This window comes from Durio zibethinus, chromosome 5, assembly GCF_047325235.1.
Source record: "Durio zibethinus cultivar Kanyao isolate XHJ-2024 chromosome 5, ASM4732523v1, whole genome shotgun sequence".
Lineage (NCBI taxonomy): Eukaryota > Viridiplantae > Streptophyta > Magnoliopsida > Malvales > Malvaceae > Durio > Durio zibethinus.
In genome coordinates, this window is record NC_143166.1 from 32591276 (window position 1) to 32605225 (window position 13950).

Below are 13950 nucleotides of genomic sequence, written 5' to 3' on the forward strand. Positions count from 1 at the left end.
CTGTATGAGGACGAAACCAGTGTCGCTTTTTCGTACCTGGCTTTGGTTTATTTGAATCGGCCGTGTGCGTATAGGAATAGAAGATGTGGTAAATCACCTGTGCAGAACTTGAGCCAACAACGAAGGATTGCGTTGCGGGCAGCTTCCCCCCGCTTTTGAAAAGAGATCTCCCATTGGACCAGACTTGTGATTGTTAACGTCAAATTCCAGCCCATTCCCAAATGTTCAAATACAAACAAATTCAGCGAACTCGAGACTTGATGTTGATTTGGAGGAGCACATGTTTGGACAGGCCCATGAACCATGTCTCAGATCCACGCCCACTTTCATCACCTACAATCATACCTTCCGGTTTATCGAACGCAAGAAATTCTCTCCATCATTTGAGTGAATGATTGATGTATGTTATTATCGTTCAAATAATTGAATTCAAGTATCCCATTCTCCTAAATCTAAAAAAGAAATCCCTAGAGCACTTATCATTCACATGCTGATTTTAATAACACTTTACAAAACACATCGAATGATAGAAATGGGCCAGTGCTAGTAAGGACATCATTGTCATAAACGAGTGTACCCCAACCGTGTGAGAGTCGACTGAATCCAAAAAAGGTTAAGTTCTGTGCTTAAGCATTGTCATAATGTTACCATAGCTGGAGAAGGCAGTTTCAGCCTCAATACTACCAGCGTACCAATCTACTGTTCCTTTTGCATGGACTCAATAATTTTAGCCTAGTATTAACGAAGTTCCTAGTACGTTTCACGTTTCACATTTTATTACCTGAGTCCTTGTTTCAAGGACATCCAAATAAATAAGCAACGTGAATGTAAGAAAAACAGTATACTCACTCACATATTAATTCATTAAAGAAAAATGTTCGGCAGAACATTATAAACTTAAAAGTTACAATTACAACATAAATAGTTGCAAAAAGCACCAACTCATCTCCAGAAAACAAAAATAAAAAAAGATAACGGATGAGATTCAAACCAGATGATGACCAGCGGATATGTTGTCATAAATATATAGACAGAGATTGAATAAGGGTACAAAAGAAATCAAAATCACCCAAAGTTATCCAGAGTAAAGTTTAAAACGAAAAAGCTAAATTGTAGATTAAAATAAACCTCAATTAACCTCCTGAGTGCGAGACTGGAGTAGTTTCAAACTGGCCATCCTTAAATACCTGGACATACTGTTGCGGCAAAGAATGCTCCACCTACAATGGAAAAAAATGGTAAGCCATCCATGGTAAACAAAAATAAACCAACAGCATCCTCCAGTTAATTGAAAGGCATGATTAACATGGTTGCAACTTATCATTGACATGAAAAATAATGGAATATAAAACCCGTTAAACTACTTAAAGATTAATGTACAACATTTTAGAGGAGAGAAATCACATTGTTTATGTTTGATTTGTGCTTTCAGATTTCTTCCTGCGGCAACAGGCACAAATAGAGGTAGGATATGACATTAATACATCCTAAATTATCAGAAATAAAGGTCTGGTTAAAAATGTAAAGGCAGATACCTCTTTTAAACTGATGGATATGAGACCCCAAAAATATTCTTATAGATAGCAGTAAGGCCTGCCTAAAATTGAATTTAGTTATAAAAGCATATTCTTTTTATTGTCTTACATTCTCTAGGGTGTGTGATCATAACATGTTGTAAGGAATAACTCTAACTAAAACAAAGATCAAATCTGAAAAATAAAACCAACCAACAAAAACTTTTCCAATGTACCAGCTAACCCATTGTTATAAAGACATCAATTTTATAATTAAATTGTAATTAGCATTTTCCACTCCTAGTCATGCTATTAACTGTCTTTCCACTTGTATCCAGAATAAACTTTTAGGGCCACATGACTATTGCAGATATTGCTTTCTATAAGACATGGCAACCTTAAGGTCAGGCAACTATTCTAAAAGTAAAATAAATGAATTCTAAACAGGAGGAAGGAGAATTTAGCTAATCAAGAAAACCTCAAAGTCAAAAGGTTCAAAAACACAGGAAAAAACTTGTAAACTTACCCAGTCACCACCCGACTCAGCAGCAGGTACTAGTACATTGATCTCACTTGACTTGGCTGTTGTTATAGATGCCCCTAAAGAATCTTTGCTTAAATATAACTGACAGCCAGAAGTGTTGTCCACTGAAATTGTTGGAGCAGAACCCTAAAATAGCCACAAAGTAGATAATCATAAGTACAAAAAGTATCAATCGCTAATTACAGCACTTGTAAATAGTAGCAATATCAATCAAAGAACATGGGACAAAAGCACATTATTTGTTATGGAATACAATAACATGGCCAGTATTTGCTTTCAAGGTATTTATGTCCGAAGGAAGAAGAAGAAAAATACCTGACATTGCACCTCAACACCATTGCAGTTTACTATCTCACAAGCAGCCACAACATCCTGCCCATTTAAGTAAAAGGAATAAATGAGAATACGTTTCTGCTTCTGAAAATATAAATGTTTAAAGTAGGTCTTTGTCCTACTAACCTTAAAAACCACTCCCATCTTAGTGCATTTGTCAATTGTTATATTGTTGACTTTCCCTGCATAATATCACAACGCCACCATGTTGCTCATGATTTTTCAACAGTCATCTTTTTCAAATAACAAAAAGTCTCACAGTGCCAAAGCAAACAATTACACATGTAAATAAAGTACAGAGCAGTGTGAAAAAAAAATCATGCATATGGTATAATAAACTTACCCTGAATCTGCAAAACAGAATCTTTGCATCCAAAAACATATACAGACTGTTTGGCATCACAGTCATCAATAACTAAGTTCTTTCTCCCAATTTGGTTCTCAACGACCCACCTGCCAATGTTACAAGTAAGAGACTCAACAAATCAAATACCATTACTAACCACCTAAATAAAATTTAAACAAGTATACAGAAATCATGCACACTTACTTACGACCCATTTGCAGCTCTAGTTTCGGTGGTCCGACTTTTGAGAAAGAAGAGGAGCTGGAACGAGTGTCCTTTTCACTGGCACTAACAATGCCTGTTCTATCTGTACGGTTCTTTGTCTTCTTATCAGCAGTAACCTTCTTCAGGCCTAGACATCAAGATAATCAGATCATAGTTGCTCAATATCGACAGAAAAGATAGACAGGAAATCAGAAGAAAGGGAGAGAAAAGAGGATTACCAGCAGTAACATTCCCAGTATTGATTTCTTGGAAAACAGCTGCCATCCCTTGTTTTGGACGTGATGAAGAAGGTTGAGAAGCTTCTGAGCTGAAAAGAGAAGCAGGTGGAGGTGGAGGAGGCACAGGGGCACCTGGTGGAGGAGCTTTCAAAGGAACACTAGACGCTGTTTTACCAGAAGCATTCCATACCGGGCCAAGAGGAAAATGACTTTTGACATAATCCCTCAGACCTGGTAAATACAGCTCCTTCAAAGCTTTGGCCCACTCAACATGGTTTTGATCTTTCTTTCTGTACTCTACAAGAATCTGATATTTACAATACATATTTCAATACCAACCAACTAGACATTTTGCTTATATTTATGATCATATCAATTGAATGGAAAATTTTAGATGAAAAAGATACAACCAGAATGTGTTAATCACCACTTACTACAACTTGCAATATATTGAAGTTTCTTCTCAGTAATATTTATATATATCATATCTTTGCAGGGAAAAATCAACTGTTTCAAAAGAGATGTTTATCTGACCAATTACAACATCATTGACCAATTGTTTTAAGAAAAAAAGAAAGAGAGAAAAAAGCAAACATTAACATATGGAATTGATAAGAAGATTTAGCACCCTTGTTATGCATCCAATGCTGTTCCTTAATTTTCTTCCTTAGCTTTAAAGAAACAGATAACACGCAAGGTGGATGGCAGTTTCCAGTTTGAGTTGCTGGCTTCCTACAAATAAAGAAGTACCTTGTTGTTGTAAAATTCGGCCATTTGCCAACTTTCTTCCACATGTGCGATAGGCATACTCATACCTTGAATCAGAAAAGCATTACCAAGAATCAAACAGCAAGTCGGAGGAGATAATGTGCTAGTGTCATATAAAATTCCAAAAGGGCTATTTACAAATAGCAAGACCTTCAGTGGATATGATGACCTACACAACAAGTAGCAGCACCACTCATATTCTTTTACTAAAGGCCTAAGCATGAAAAGCATGAGTGGAGGTCACACTTATTCCCGAAGTGTGATTAGTTGAAAGCATGAGCCTGATTCACTCTTTGAATAAAGGAAGGAATACAACTCCACACTTTAAACAAATAATGTGAATCGGGCTCCTGATTTGTTCAACATAAGTTAGGAGTAATGCTACGCCCCATACATGAGTCATTTCATTAAGCAAACTGGCCACTTCATTGAGAAAACATAGCTATGTGCAAATACGCCACAACATACATTCACATACCACAATCTTTTCCAGTGTAAGCAATCCATGCTAAAGCTGTAAGACTGTCCCCAGCACTCTTCAAGTGGTTGAAAAAATCAGATCGCCTTCCTTCTGTCATAGCATTAGCCTTCATGATCACTTCATTCAGTGGTTTGAGAAATTCAGCCAAGCCAGCCATATCAGGTTTCTGTACCAACAGAGTGGAAGACATTCAAAATTTCATGAACACGACAGTGCCACTGAATATGATACTGGCAGAGTATAAGGATAAAAAGCAGATACCGGCTGGAAGACCAATATTGTTGCCCTATCATCGAAAACAAACTTCTTCAGAAAACCATAACATCAGACGCTCAAGCCACTATATCTTAATTTTCTCTACTATAAAATTTTCAAACAGCTTCCTAGAAACTCTATCACCAAACTGCTTCTCCTAATATTATTTGTTAAAATATGGCTAAAAAAGTTATAGCTCAATAATTCTCATGATTTCTTAAGGCCGTGAAACAAGCATAATCAGATTTCAAACACGAAAGGGACACTCTCTGGATTGGAATCAAAGCTATGACATTTATCTAATGAATAAGATATGTTCTCATTGCCCCTAAAACCAAAACCACTTTTGTACAATCGTCGTAACAACCAAATTTACGCTATAAATGCATTACACCTGAATGTAATTCACTGAATTCCACATAATTCATCACAAAATAAAATAATTATTAAAAAAAAGCTCAATGAAACAAAATAGAGACAACAAAAATTTAATTAAATAAAAGGAAAAGAAAAAAAAAAGAAAATAGTAACCTGAGTTTGCTTGATCTCGATAAGAAGTTTCTTTTGCACAGAGAAAGCCTCGAGAAGAATCTTAGTCACATCCAGCACTTGACCCCCAATTTTCTCCGCAGCACCCGAAACCCTAGCAGCATATTGAGCCATAAGATCGTCAAACGCCACAATCGAGGGATCCGAAGCCACCTCAACACCGCTGTCCGGTAACCCCCTTGCGGAGACTCCACTGATCGATAGAGCCTCCAGCCGCGCCACCGCGGCCTCCAACCTCTCTATCAGCTTCCCCTCCATACTCAAAACTAACCTCTCCTTTCCTTTTCCAAAAATGCTCGAATCGATCTCTAATTTTCTCGAAGATTTCTTAAACTTGCCTCTAGAGCAGATCTGGAGTTTGAAGTGATTGTATAACCACTGATTATTATTATTTTATCTTTAATCGCCGAAAGGTGGTAAAGCGAGTGAGCGGAATTTTTTTGGTGGGGTTTTGATCGATCTGTAAACGTGGATTTTGTTTTGCGATGGAGTCGAGAGATGGAATATTGAGGACACGCGTCGGATAATGCAGGATTATTGGCTGTTCCTCCTTTGTGTGCTGCAACACCTGTGAAGTGAATTAAATAAAATAAAACTGAAATTAAGTTAATTAATACTATTGTTTTAGGTGGGCTGAGAGATTAAATACAGAAAAGTGTGATTGAGTTTATCTTATTATAAGTTAAATTTAAATATTAATTTTAATAAAATTTATTTAATATAAATTTTTTAGTGAAAATTTTTAATTTTAGTTATAATAATAATTTTTAAAATATAATTATAATAAATTTTATTATTATTTTTAATTTTATTGAAATCAATTTCACTACAAAAAAAAAAAACTAACCATCCGATTGGCTATTAGCGTGTGTGATCTTGATGTTATTTCCTTTCTGTTTTATTCATAAATAAATTGGTCTAACATTCTCGACTAATAACTGGCCATAAACATTTAAAAGAAAATTAGGATTTTTCACTTTATTAATGAAGTAGACAGTGTATCAAATATAAATCTTTATTGTATAGTTATATTGTTGGTGAGAAATATATGAAGTAGTTTGTTTTTATCTTGTTTTCTTTTGGTGTTCAAGCTGAGAGATGGAAGGTAAAAGGATGCCTGGGCCAAGGGGTGGGGCAATTTGACAGAACAATCATGGATAGCAATGGCATTGGTTTGATGACGAAGAGTATCGCTGTCTATTTAACGAGACAGTGCATTTCAGGTTTGGCAAAATCGTGCTTGTTTTTGATTGACGTGATTTTGGTCTCTTTAACAGTGACATGCCATAAATGAATTCATAAATGAATTCACAAGTTTCAATTGTTTTTTTAAGTCATTGGCAGGCACCAAGTATATCAATGTCTCGTTAATGTGGGAATAGAGAGGATTGACATACTTAAACAGACATGCATAATATCAATATGAAAAGGCAATTACATATTTACAAGGCCTCAAGTGTATCAGCAAAAATTATCCAAGTAAGAAAAATTATATATGCATGTATGCACATCGAAGGTGTGTAATCTTTTCATTTGAACTAATGGAAAACTTATTCTACAACATAATCTGACCTCAGGAGCTGTAAACAAACAACAATTATCTCCATCTCGATTTCTCTACATCAACTTTCTCAATGTGCTTTCGATGTGCAACTTTCGTGGAAATTGGCACAGAGGATGGAACAGTGTCTCTCTCCCGTGCCAGCCGATGCTCCTGCAGAAAAAGGAACAGGTAACTAATCGAAACTGCTGAAAGCAGGGAAAGAAAGAATCAGTATATGATCAAGAAGTCTCAAAGAAATATAGATGGGCAATGAACTTTTGGATATATTAACAATTCGATTACTAAAGCAGTATGTTTTAAGGGTTTCTATAAACGTATTAACTATCCGCAACTGTTGGCCCCAGGCACACCAGCTGTCCTAAGTGCTCAGTGTGCATAAAGTTACTTATTTATAAACAGCATGAAACCATGCACAAGCAGTAATAAAAAAGTACACGTACTAAGGACTCAATATGTGTTATCAGTGTGATAAAAGAGTTCCGACATCTAAAACTCAACTGAGCCCAAATGGCTACCTTTATTAGAAACTCATTCTTGAGGAAGAAAACATTGGCCATTGACATTCATAAAATAAAACTTCCCTTCATGAAAAGTTCGTGGATATTTGCTTTTCTTGACCAACAGCACCAATCAAATCTTGAAATTAAAATAAAATTAACGATAAACCATTACAATAAAGGTTATGGCAGGTTTTTAATACTCGATGACTAATTATAAGGCAATGCAGAAAGCATGTGACAGAAGGGCTTACAGAGCGGAAAGGAAAATCATCTGCCTCAAGCATATGAACAATCTGCCCCATTTTTGGGCGCTTATTAGCATCCAAATCAACACAGCGGAGACAAACAAGTAATGCTCGTTTCAAAGCTCTAGGTGAGGGCTGAACTTCTATCAATGGGTCCAAAAGCTCGTCTCCACGACGACTTGCTACCATACCTTTGAACCAATCAACTAAGTTCATCTGTGATACATCAAACAGAAAGGTATTATTCCGGTATTTTGGTATTCAATGAAGGTATTACAAGAGAAACACTGCTTTTACCTCTCCAGGTGGCCTCGAATAATCAATTGGGCTTCTCCCTGTAATTATCTCCATGAGTAGAACACCAAAACTATAGACATCACTTCCCTCATTAAGCATTCCTGTGCTTGCATATTCCGGGGATACATAACTGAAGAGAAAAACAAATATACCACAATAAGAACCAATGATGTAGGGTATAAATATATTTCCATCTGCGAAAATATAGACATGGGATCACAAAAGAGAACAAACCCAAATGTCCCCATTACACGTGTAGTCACATAGCTTTTTTCAGATCCTAGGAGCTTGGCTAATCCAAAATCTGATACTTTTGGATTCCACTTTTTATCCAGAAGAATATTACTTGATTTTACATCGCGATGCACAACTTTAGGTTCTAGCCCTTCATGCAAATAGGTTAACCTGCAAAAGAAGCAAGAAACATATTGATGTAATGGAGGGAAAGAGGATAGAAGTATGACAATAGCTAAACCTACTGCCAGCAGAAGTTAAAAAACACACAGTCACACACATATGAAGCTATCCATCTTAGCAGAAAACTCAGAAATAAAATCAATACAGAACTAAATGCCACTTTGACATTAGAGACTAATAAAATTTACAATAAGAAGATTCAAAATGAGGGTATAGAAGGTTTTGATATAAACCTTTACCATAAGACGATATATCCCGAGTATTCATGGCAGGGATTTTATAGCATTTTTCAATTTTCAGTTTTGTTCTTCTCACTTGATATGATCCTATAATTAAGGATAATAAGTGACTAATGTGAGAATAGACTTCTAGGAACACAAAATGACACAATTAATGCTACTTAATATGGTATGCAACTTCACATGTAAAAATTCTTTTTTTCTTGTGCTCTACAATAAGCTGAAAAAGACGTTAAATTGATTTAGCGTCACACAGAGCATTTTGAAAGCCATAAATACTCTGCTCACTCTTCAACATTCAAGTAGAGGCAAGATAAATAAGGCTTCATGAGATGAGACTGGGGGGAAAAAAGAAAGTTAAAGAGGAAACTCCCCACCCTTTTGCCGTTCCTATTGCAATCTTCATTCTTATATCCCACGTAAGAGGGCTAACGGGCCCTACATCACCATGCAACCATTGCTCCAAGTTCCCATTGTCAACGTATTCATACACAAGCATCCTGAATAAATAGTAAATTAGTGTAGCCAGTTCATTTCCATTTAAATATATAAGGGTTTGTCTGTCAAGTGGCATATACAAAATTTACCTTTGAGCACCTTCGATGCAGTACCCAACTAGACCCACCAAGTTCTTATGCCTCACTTTGCCAATGGCTTCAACTTCCACGCTGAACTCCTTCTCTGCTTGGCCCCTGTAAACAATGTAACAGCAATTTCTTATTTTAATATTAAAATAAAGGAACACCAAAGTAATAAAGAACAAAGTAACCATTTTTACTTTTCCTAGTACTGGGACACGCAACAAAGACATGTAATTTATTTTACTTACCATCACAAAAGCAATTCAAAGCCAGATTGTAGACAAGTTACAATGTTGGACCCAATTTAAAAGAAACATATTGAAGTCAAAACAGTAATTAAAAGAACAAGAACATAATCTTTAACAGTCTGTCTTGGATCGGATCTAGCATGCATAAATAAAATAACCTAGAGAAAGATTTTCACGGAAACTGCTTTGTCTTTTCTCTAGAAACAAACAGAGTAAAGCACTATCTGAGAAGTGAATACAGAATATAAGAAGTTCACTTTGCGTACTTGTTATTAAGCAGATTTTTTACAGCAGCGACAGAACCGTCTTGCAAAATGCCTCTGAATACGACACCGTATCCGCCTTCACCGATCACATTCTCCTCGGCGAATCCACGCGTTGCTATCTCGAGCTCCTTCATGCAATACCACCGACCCCACCCGATATTCTGAATATCCACCGACACGTCACTGGCTCCCGAGGCGTCATCGCTAACTCCTTCGCTACTCTTCTTGGGAACCACATTTCCGATCTTACCCTCGTCGGTAATGCTATCTACATTATGATCCAAGGACTTGATCTCCACGATCTCTTTGGAGACTAACGGAATTAGTCTTGAGCTATGCTTAACTTTCTGCTTGCGCGAGTTTCTGTTTAAACGAAAACATAGGAAGATTGTGAAAGAAAACACGAGTATGAAGACTACGAGGATTGAGATTACTAAGTAGAGTTTAAGGTTGAACAACGGTGTTTTTGATGAAAGAATATGAATTATAGAGTTGTTTTTGTTGTTGTCGTCGGTTTCGCCGGTGTCCGGCATTGGTTCGGGTGAGGGATGGAATTTTCTTGAGAAAGCGACAGAAAATGTTAAGAGAAAGATTTCGAGGGCTGGAAGAGTGGGAAAAGTTATGGGTGCTTTAAGGAGAGAAAAGAAGAGTTTCAACGGATACAAAGGAAAAAAAAAGGCAAAGCTTGAGGAAGACAGGAGATACTGTGTTTTAACCATATTGGGTTTGCGTATGCGGGTTTATTACGAGAATGCCACCATCGTGGCTACCCCGCTTGCTCTTCTTGTAGTTTAAAATGACTAATATAACCTCACACGACCAAAGCTTTTCGTTTTGGCCAGAGTCCCTTTCATTGTACCAAAGCTTTTGAGTATATATATTGTTTTTCAAACAAATTATTAATAATGGAAATTGAATTTAAGCACTGTGAATATCATTTGAATAAAATTTAAAATTTAATTTAATTATTTCATGCAATTAATTTTTAAAATATAATTTTTAATATTTTTTTATTTTTCAATTATTACTTTCTTTTTACCAAAAAAATTCAAAAGAATAAGAAAGAGCAAATCATGACGAAATGAGAAACTAAAGCATATCTCTTGGTGATTAAGTTCCTCAATTTGGAACAAAGATTCTCCGACAACAACAGGATTTTTTAACATTTGAACGACACAACATTAGGTTAAAAATCCGAGTTGAATAACAATTTTCAATTTTTTTTTTTGTTCAACTACCATTTTCAGTGACAATGGCCAATAATAAGCCCTTTACGTAGATCACAATTTAACCCGACCCGTCGAGGTATGTCATTTATGTTCAAACACTTAACCAGGTTGAACGTGAATGTCTAATGTAAACTTGCTACCTAATGGATTTGTCTAGTAACCAGCTTTTGCTTGGTTTTAACAACTAGTTTAAAAGTTTGATTTATTCCTAATTTTTTTTATCGGATTAAGTGTACGAGTAGATGCAATTATCCCATCTTCAATATCAGAATAAATCGTTAATTTATAAAAAAAATTTACGAATTTTTTTTTGATGAAAAATTTTTGATTTTATAAATCACCTACCAATAAAAAATTATGGATATTCTAATCTGACTATTTTACATTCAGATTTTAAATTTTAATTACTTAAGTCAACTTCTATTAGCATTATTCTTTAAACCATGAAGAATTACATTTTATGAGAATTGTTGGAAATTTCCAAAATTGGATCTGTGTGTTTATTCCAGATCAGAAGAAATTGCAGTAGGTAAAATTGCTCAGGTGTTATCATTTTTGTCATTGCTTCTCGCAAATGCAACGTTGGTACAACAAGCATTGCCAACAAAATAAAAGTAATATAAATTTTGTCAAAGATTTTTTTTTTTGAACAATTTAAATTGTAACGAGTGAATAATGAAATTAATAATAATCACATTATTTATTTGAAATCCAATTAAAAAATTTCCTCGAATGGTGTAAGTAATCAATGGTAAACGGATATTAGAGCTACATGGGCCTTGACCTCCCCAAAGTTTTTAAATTATTTTAATATATACTATATATAATATATAATATATTATAATTATTTCACATATTTCTATTAAATAAAATTGGTTTTTACATTAAAATTGTTATTTATTAAATTTATTTTTTATTTTTAATCTAAATAAAATAAATTGGTGGACAAAAACACTGAAGGGTGAACAGACTGTCCGACCTTGCTTGGTGGCTCAAACCAACAACGCAATCCACATTTAAGATTTTAGCCACTTTTTCTAGGCCAAAGAATTTGAAGGGGTGCTTGATGTCGAAAATCTTGTAACCAAAGAAAGAAATCAATTGTCTCATGAAAGACTTAAACTTGGGTGGTTGCAGTTTTTGAGTCAAAATTTTCATTAAAAACCTAAAATTATAAGCGTTATAAAAGGTGATCTAGTTCAACTTTTCAAAATAATTGAACAATCCAAAATTCCAAATTATCATTGAAAAATTCTTAGAATTAATATCATTTTTCTTATTCTTGACAAAATCGATATCTTGTTATTTAAGTAACTCAATGAGACTCTTTAAAATAACGATCTTTTTTCATATCAAAATCTTTAAAATTAAACTCCCATATATAACAGAAAGGAGTACCAAAATCTGGCAGATTACCTTCAGAATCAGCAAGGGTTAAGTCAAGTTGAATAATCTTTAAGCCATCGACATTCGATTTCATGTACTGATAGTTGATAACAGGATTGGCTTTCTGGATGACTCGTTTACAAGGGTTGAAAATCGTACCTGGAAATTCGGTATCCATGAAGAAAACAGGATACTCCAGAATTGCACTCTGAATTATCGCAAACTCACTTTCCAAATTTTCTGCAAAAACTTGTTTAACAATCACAGATTTCTTGCCAGCCATCTTTTTTCTTTTTTCGACTATAATGACTTTTGCCTTGGTTAAACTATTTACCCATATTTATAGATCCCGTATCTTGCTTCTATCATAACTAGGAAAGGGATTCCTCCGCGTCGGCGGTGCACTGAGTTTCGTGTTCATATCTGGTAAATGTAATCTAGCGGCATCAACACGAACGTAGCCCATGGCGAAAAGTTTGAAGAAACTTTTAAATACATTTCACTTATTTCCACTTTTTCTCTTTACATCACATTTTTTAAAAAATTTTTTTGTAAATAAAATTATTTAATTATACTTCTCACAAATTATCCTGATAGGAGTTTTTTATAAGTTATAAAATTTTCCTTAAATTCATTTTTAAAAAGTTGAAAATTAGAGTTTTAAGAAAAATTACGAAAAAGAAAAATTTTATCAATTGGTGTATTAAAAAATTATTACTAAAAAATCATAAATTTCAAAATTAATAAAAAAAGTAATTATATTATTTTGACCTTAAATAAAATAAAATCTTATTTTAAATAAATTAAGGATAAAATAATAAATGTAATTTTTTTATAAATTCAAAATTTATTATTTTTTAATAAATATTTTTTATTGGCATCGATTATTAAAATTTTATAATAGTTTTAACTAAATTGAACTCTTTAGAAAATTCTTTAAATTTATTTATCATGATGAGTTTTTTTAATTAACATATTAAAATTTTGACAAAATTATGTAATATTTAGTAATATTACTTGTACAGTTTCAAGAAGTCTCAACTCTTAGATGTTGATTAGATTTGATAATTTATTCTTCATCTTTCATAATATCGGAAGATAAAAAGTTTAGTTAATATCTCATAAAATTTTATTCATTTTTTAAGTTTAAAATAATAAAATTAACTTTTTTCTTATTAATTTTAAAATTTATTATTCTTTAAATAATAATTTTTTATTACATCAATTAATAAAAATCTTTAATAAAATCTTTTTTGCCTATAAATTTCCTTAAAATTTTTATAAGTTTTCTCTATAGAAATAAATTTTCAAAAAGTTTTATATAATATTTCGAAAATCTATTTTTGGTAAATTATAAAATTTACTTGAATTTATTTTTAGTAAGTTATAAAATTTATCGGATATAGATATTCAAAAATTTATTGAAAAGATAATTAAGTGATTTTATTTACAAAAAATTTTAAATATATATATGAAACAAAAAATTTTAAATATATTATTTAAAATTTTTTGTTTCATATATATATTTTAAAAAAATTTTGTTTTATATATGAAAAGCAAAATGTGGATTGTATTTAGAAGCCCTCAAGTTTATAACCCTATATTAACAATAAACCAGTAATTCAAGGACAACCCTGCAACTTGCAAAGATATTGGGTCATAATCTTATCTTCTTTTTTTCACTAAAACTTTATTGTTGTCAACATTCTTAAACCAACGTTTGATATTTTTTAGAATATCATTAT

The 13950-nt window shown here is 33.4% G+C and overlaps 2 protein-coding genes and 1 pseudogene across 3 annotated transcripts; all 3 read right to left on the reverse strand.

The window, feature by feature from the left end:
* Positions 1-828: 828 nt before the first annotated feature.
* On the reverse strand, positions 829-5810 carry LOC111283186 (cyclase-associated protein 1-like). The gene is made up of 10 exons (XM_022871629.2): positions 5216-5810; positions 4427-4595; positions 3931-3995; positions 3181-3487; positions 2942-3089; positions 2735-2844; positions 2518-2573; positions 2374-2430; positions 2041-2184; positions 829-1220 (listed from the first exon to the last, which is right to left on the reverse strand). The coding sequence occupies exons 1-10, from the start codon at positions 5489-5491 to the stop codon at positions 1134-1136; spliced, it is 1419 nt and encodes a 472-aa protein (XP_022727364.2). The 5' UTR covers positions 5492-5810; the 3' UTR covers positions 829-1133.
* An 811-nt stretch (positions 5811-6621) lies between these two features.
* LOC111283187 (putative receptor-like serine/threonine-protein kinase At4g34500) lies at positions 6622-10348 on the reverse strand. 2 transcript variants are annotated; one of them, XR_016342357.1, is made up of 7 exons: positions 9591-10348; positions 9083-9187; positions 8873-8995; positions 8091-8244; positions 7840-7969; positions 7549-7758; positions 6622-6947 (listed from the first exon to the last, which is right to left on the reverse strand). XR_016342357.1 is itself a non-coding variant. In XM_022871630.2 (7 exons), the coding sequence occupies exons 1-7, from the start codon at positions 10121-10123 to the stop codon at positions 6831-6833; spliced, it is 1389 nt and encodes a 462-aa protein (XP_022727365.2). In that variant the 5' UTR covers positions 10124-10272; the 3' UTR covers positions 6622-6830. The 2 variants fall into 2 exon arrangements, 1 of the variants encoding a protein (XP_022727365.2); XM_022871630.2 differs by having other exon boundaries at positions 8074-8244; positions 9591-10272.
* Positions 10349-11743: 1395 nt separating this feature from the next.
* Positions 11744-12488, reverse strand: LOC111281668 (putative CCR4-associated factor 1 homolog 11 pseudogene; annotated as a pseudogene).
* Positions 12489-13950: the final 1462 nt, after the last annotated feature.

Coding starts and splice junctions, on each gene's coding strand:
- LOC111283187 (XM_022871630.2), bottom strand. CDS start 10,123: ATGCCGGACACCGGCGAAACCGACGACAACAACAAAAACAACTCTATA. Junction 8,245..8,872: donor GCAATAGGAACGGCAAAAGG/GTGGGGAGTTTC, acceptor CTTCTTTTGCAG/GTTAACCTATTTGCATGAAG. Junction 7,970..8,073: donor CGTGTAATGGGGACATTTGG/GTTTGTTCTCTT, acceptor TTTTCTCTTCAG/TTATGTATCCCCGGAATATG.
- LOC111283186 (XM_022871629.2), bottom strand. CDS start 5,491: ATGGAGGGGAAGCTGATAGAGAGGTTGGAGGCCGCGGTGGCGCGGCTG. Junction 3,996..4,426: donor TTACACTGGAAAAGATTGTG/GTATGTGAATGT, acceptor TTCTGATTCAAG/GTATGAGTATGCCTATCGCA. Junction 2,185..2,373: donor GTGTTGAGGTGCAATGTCAG/GTATTTTTCTTC, acceptor TGGCTATTTTAG/GGTTCTGCTCCAACAATTTC.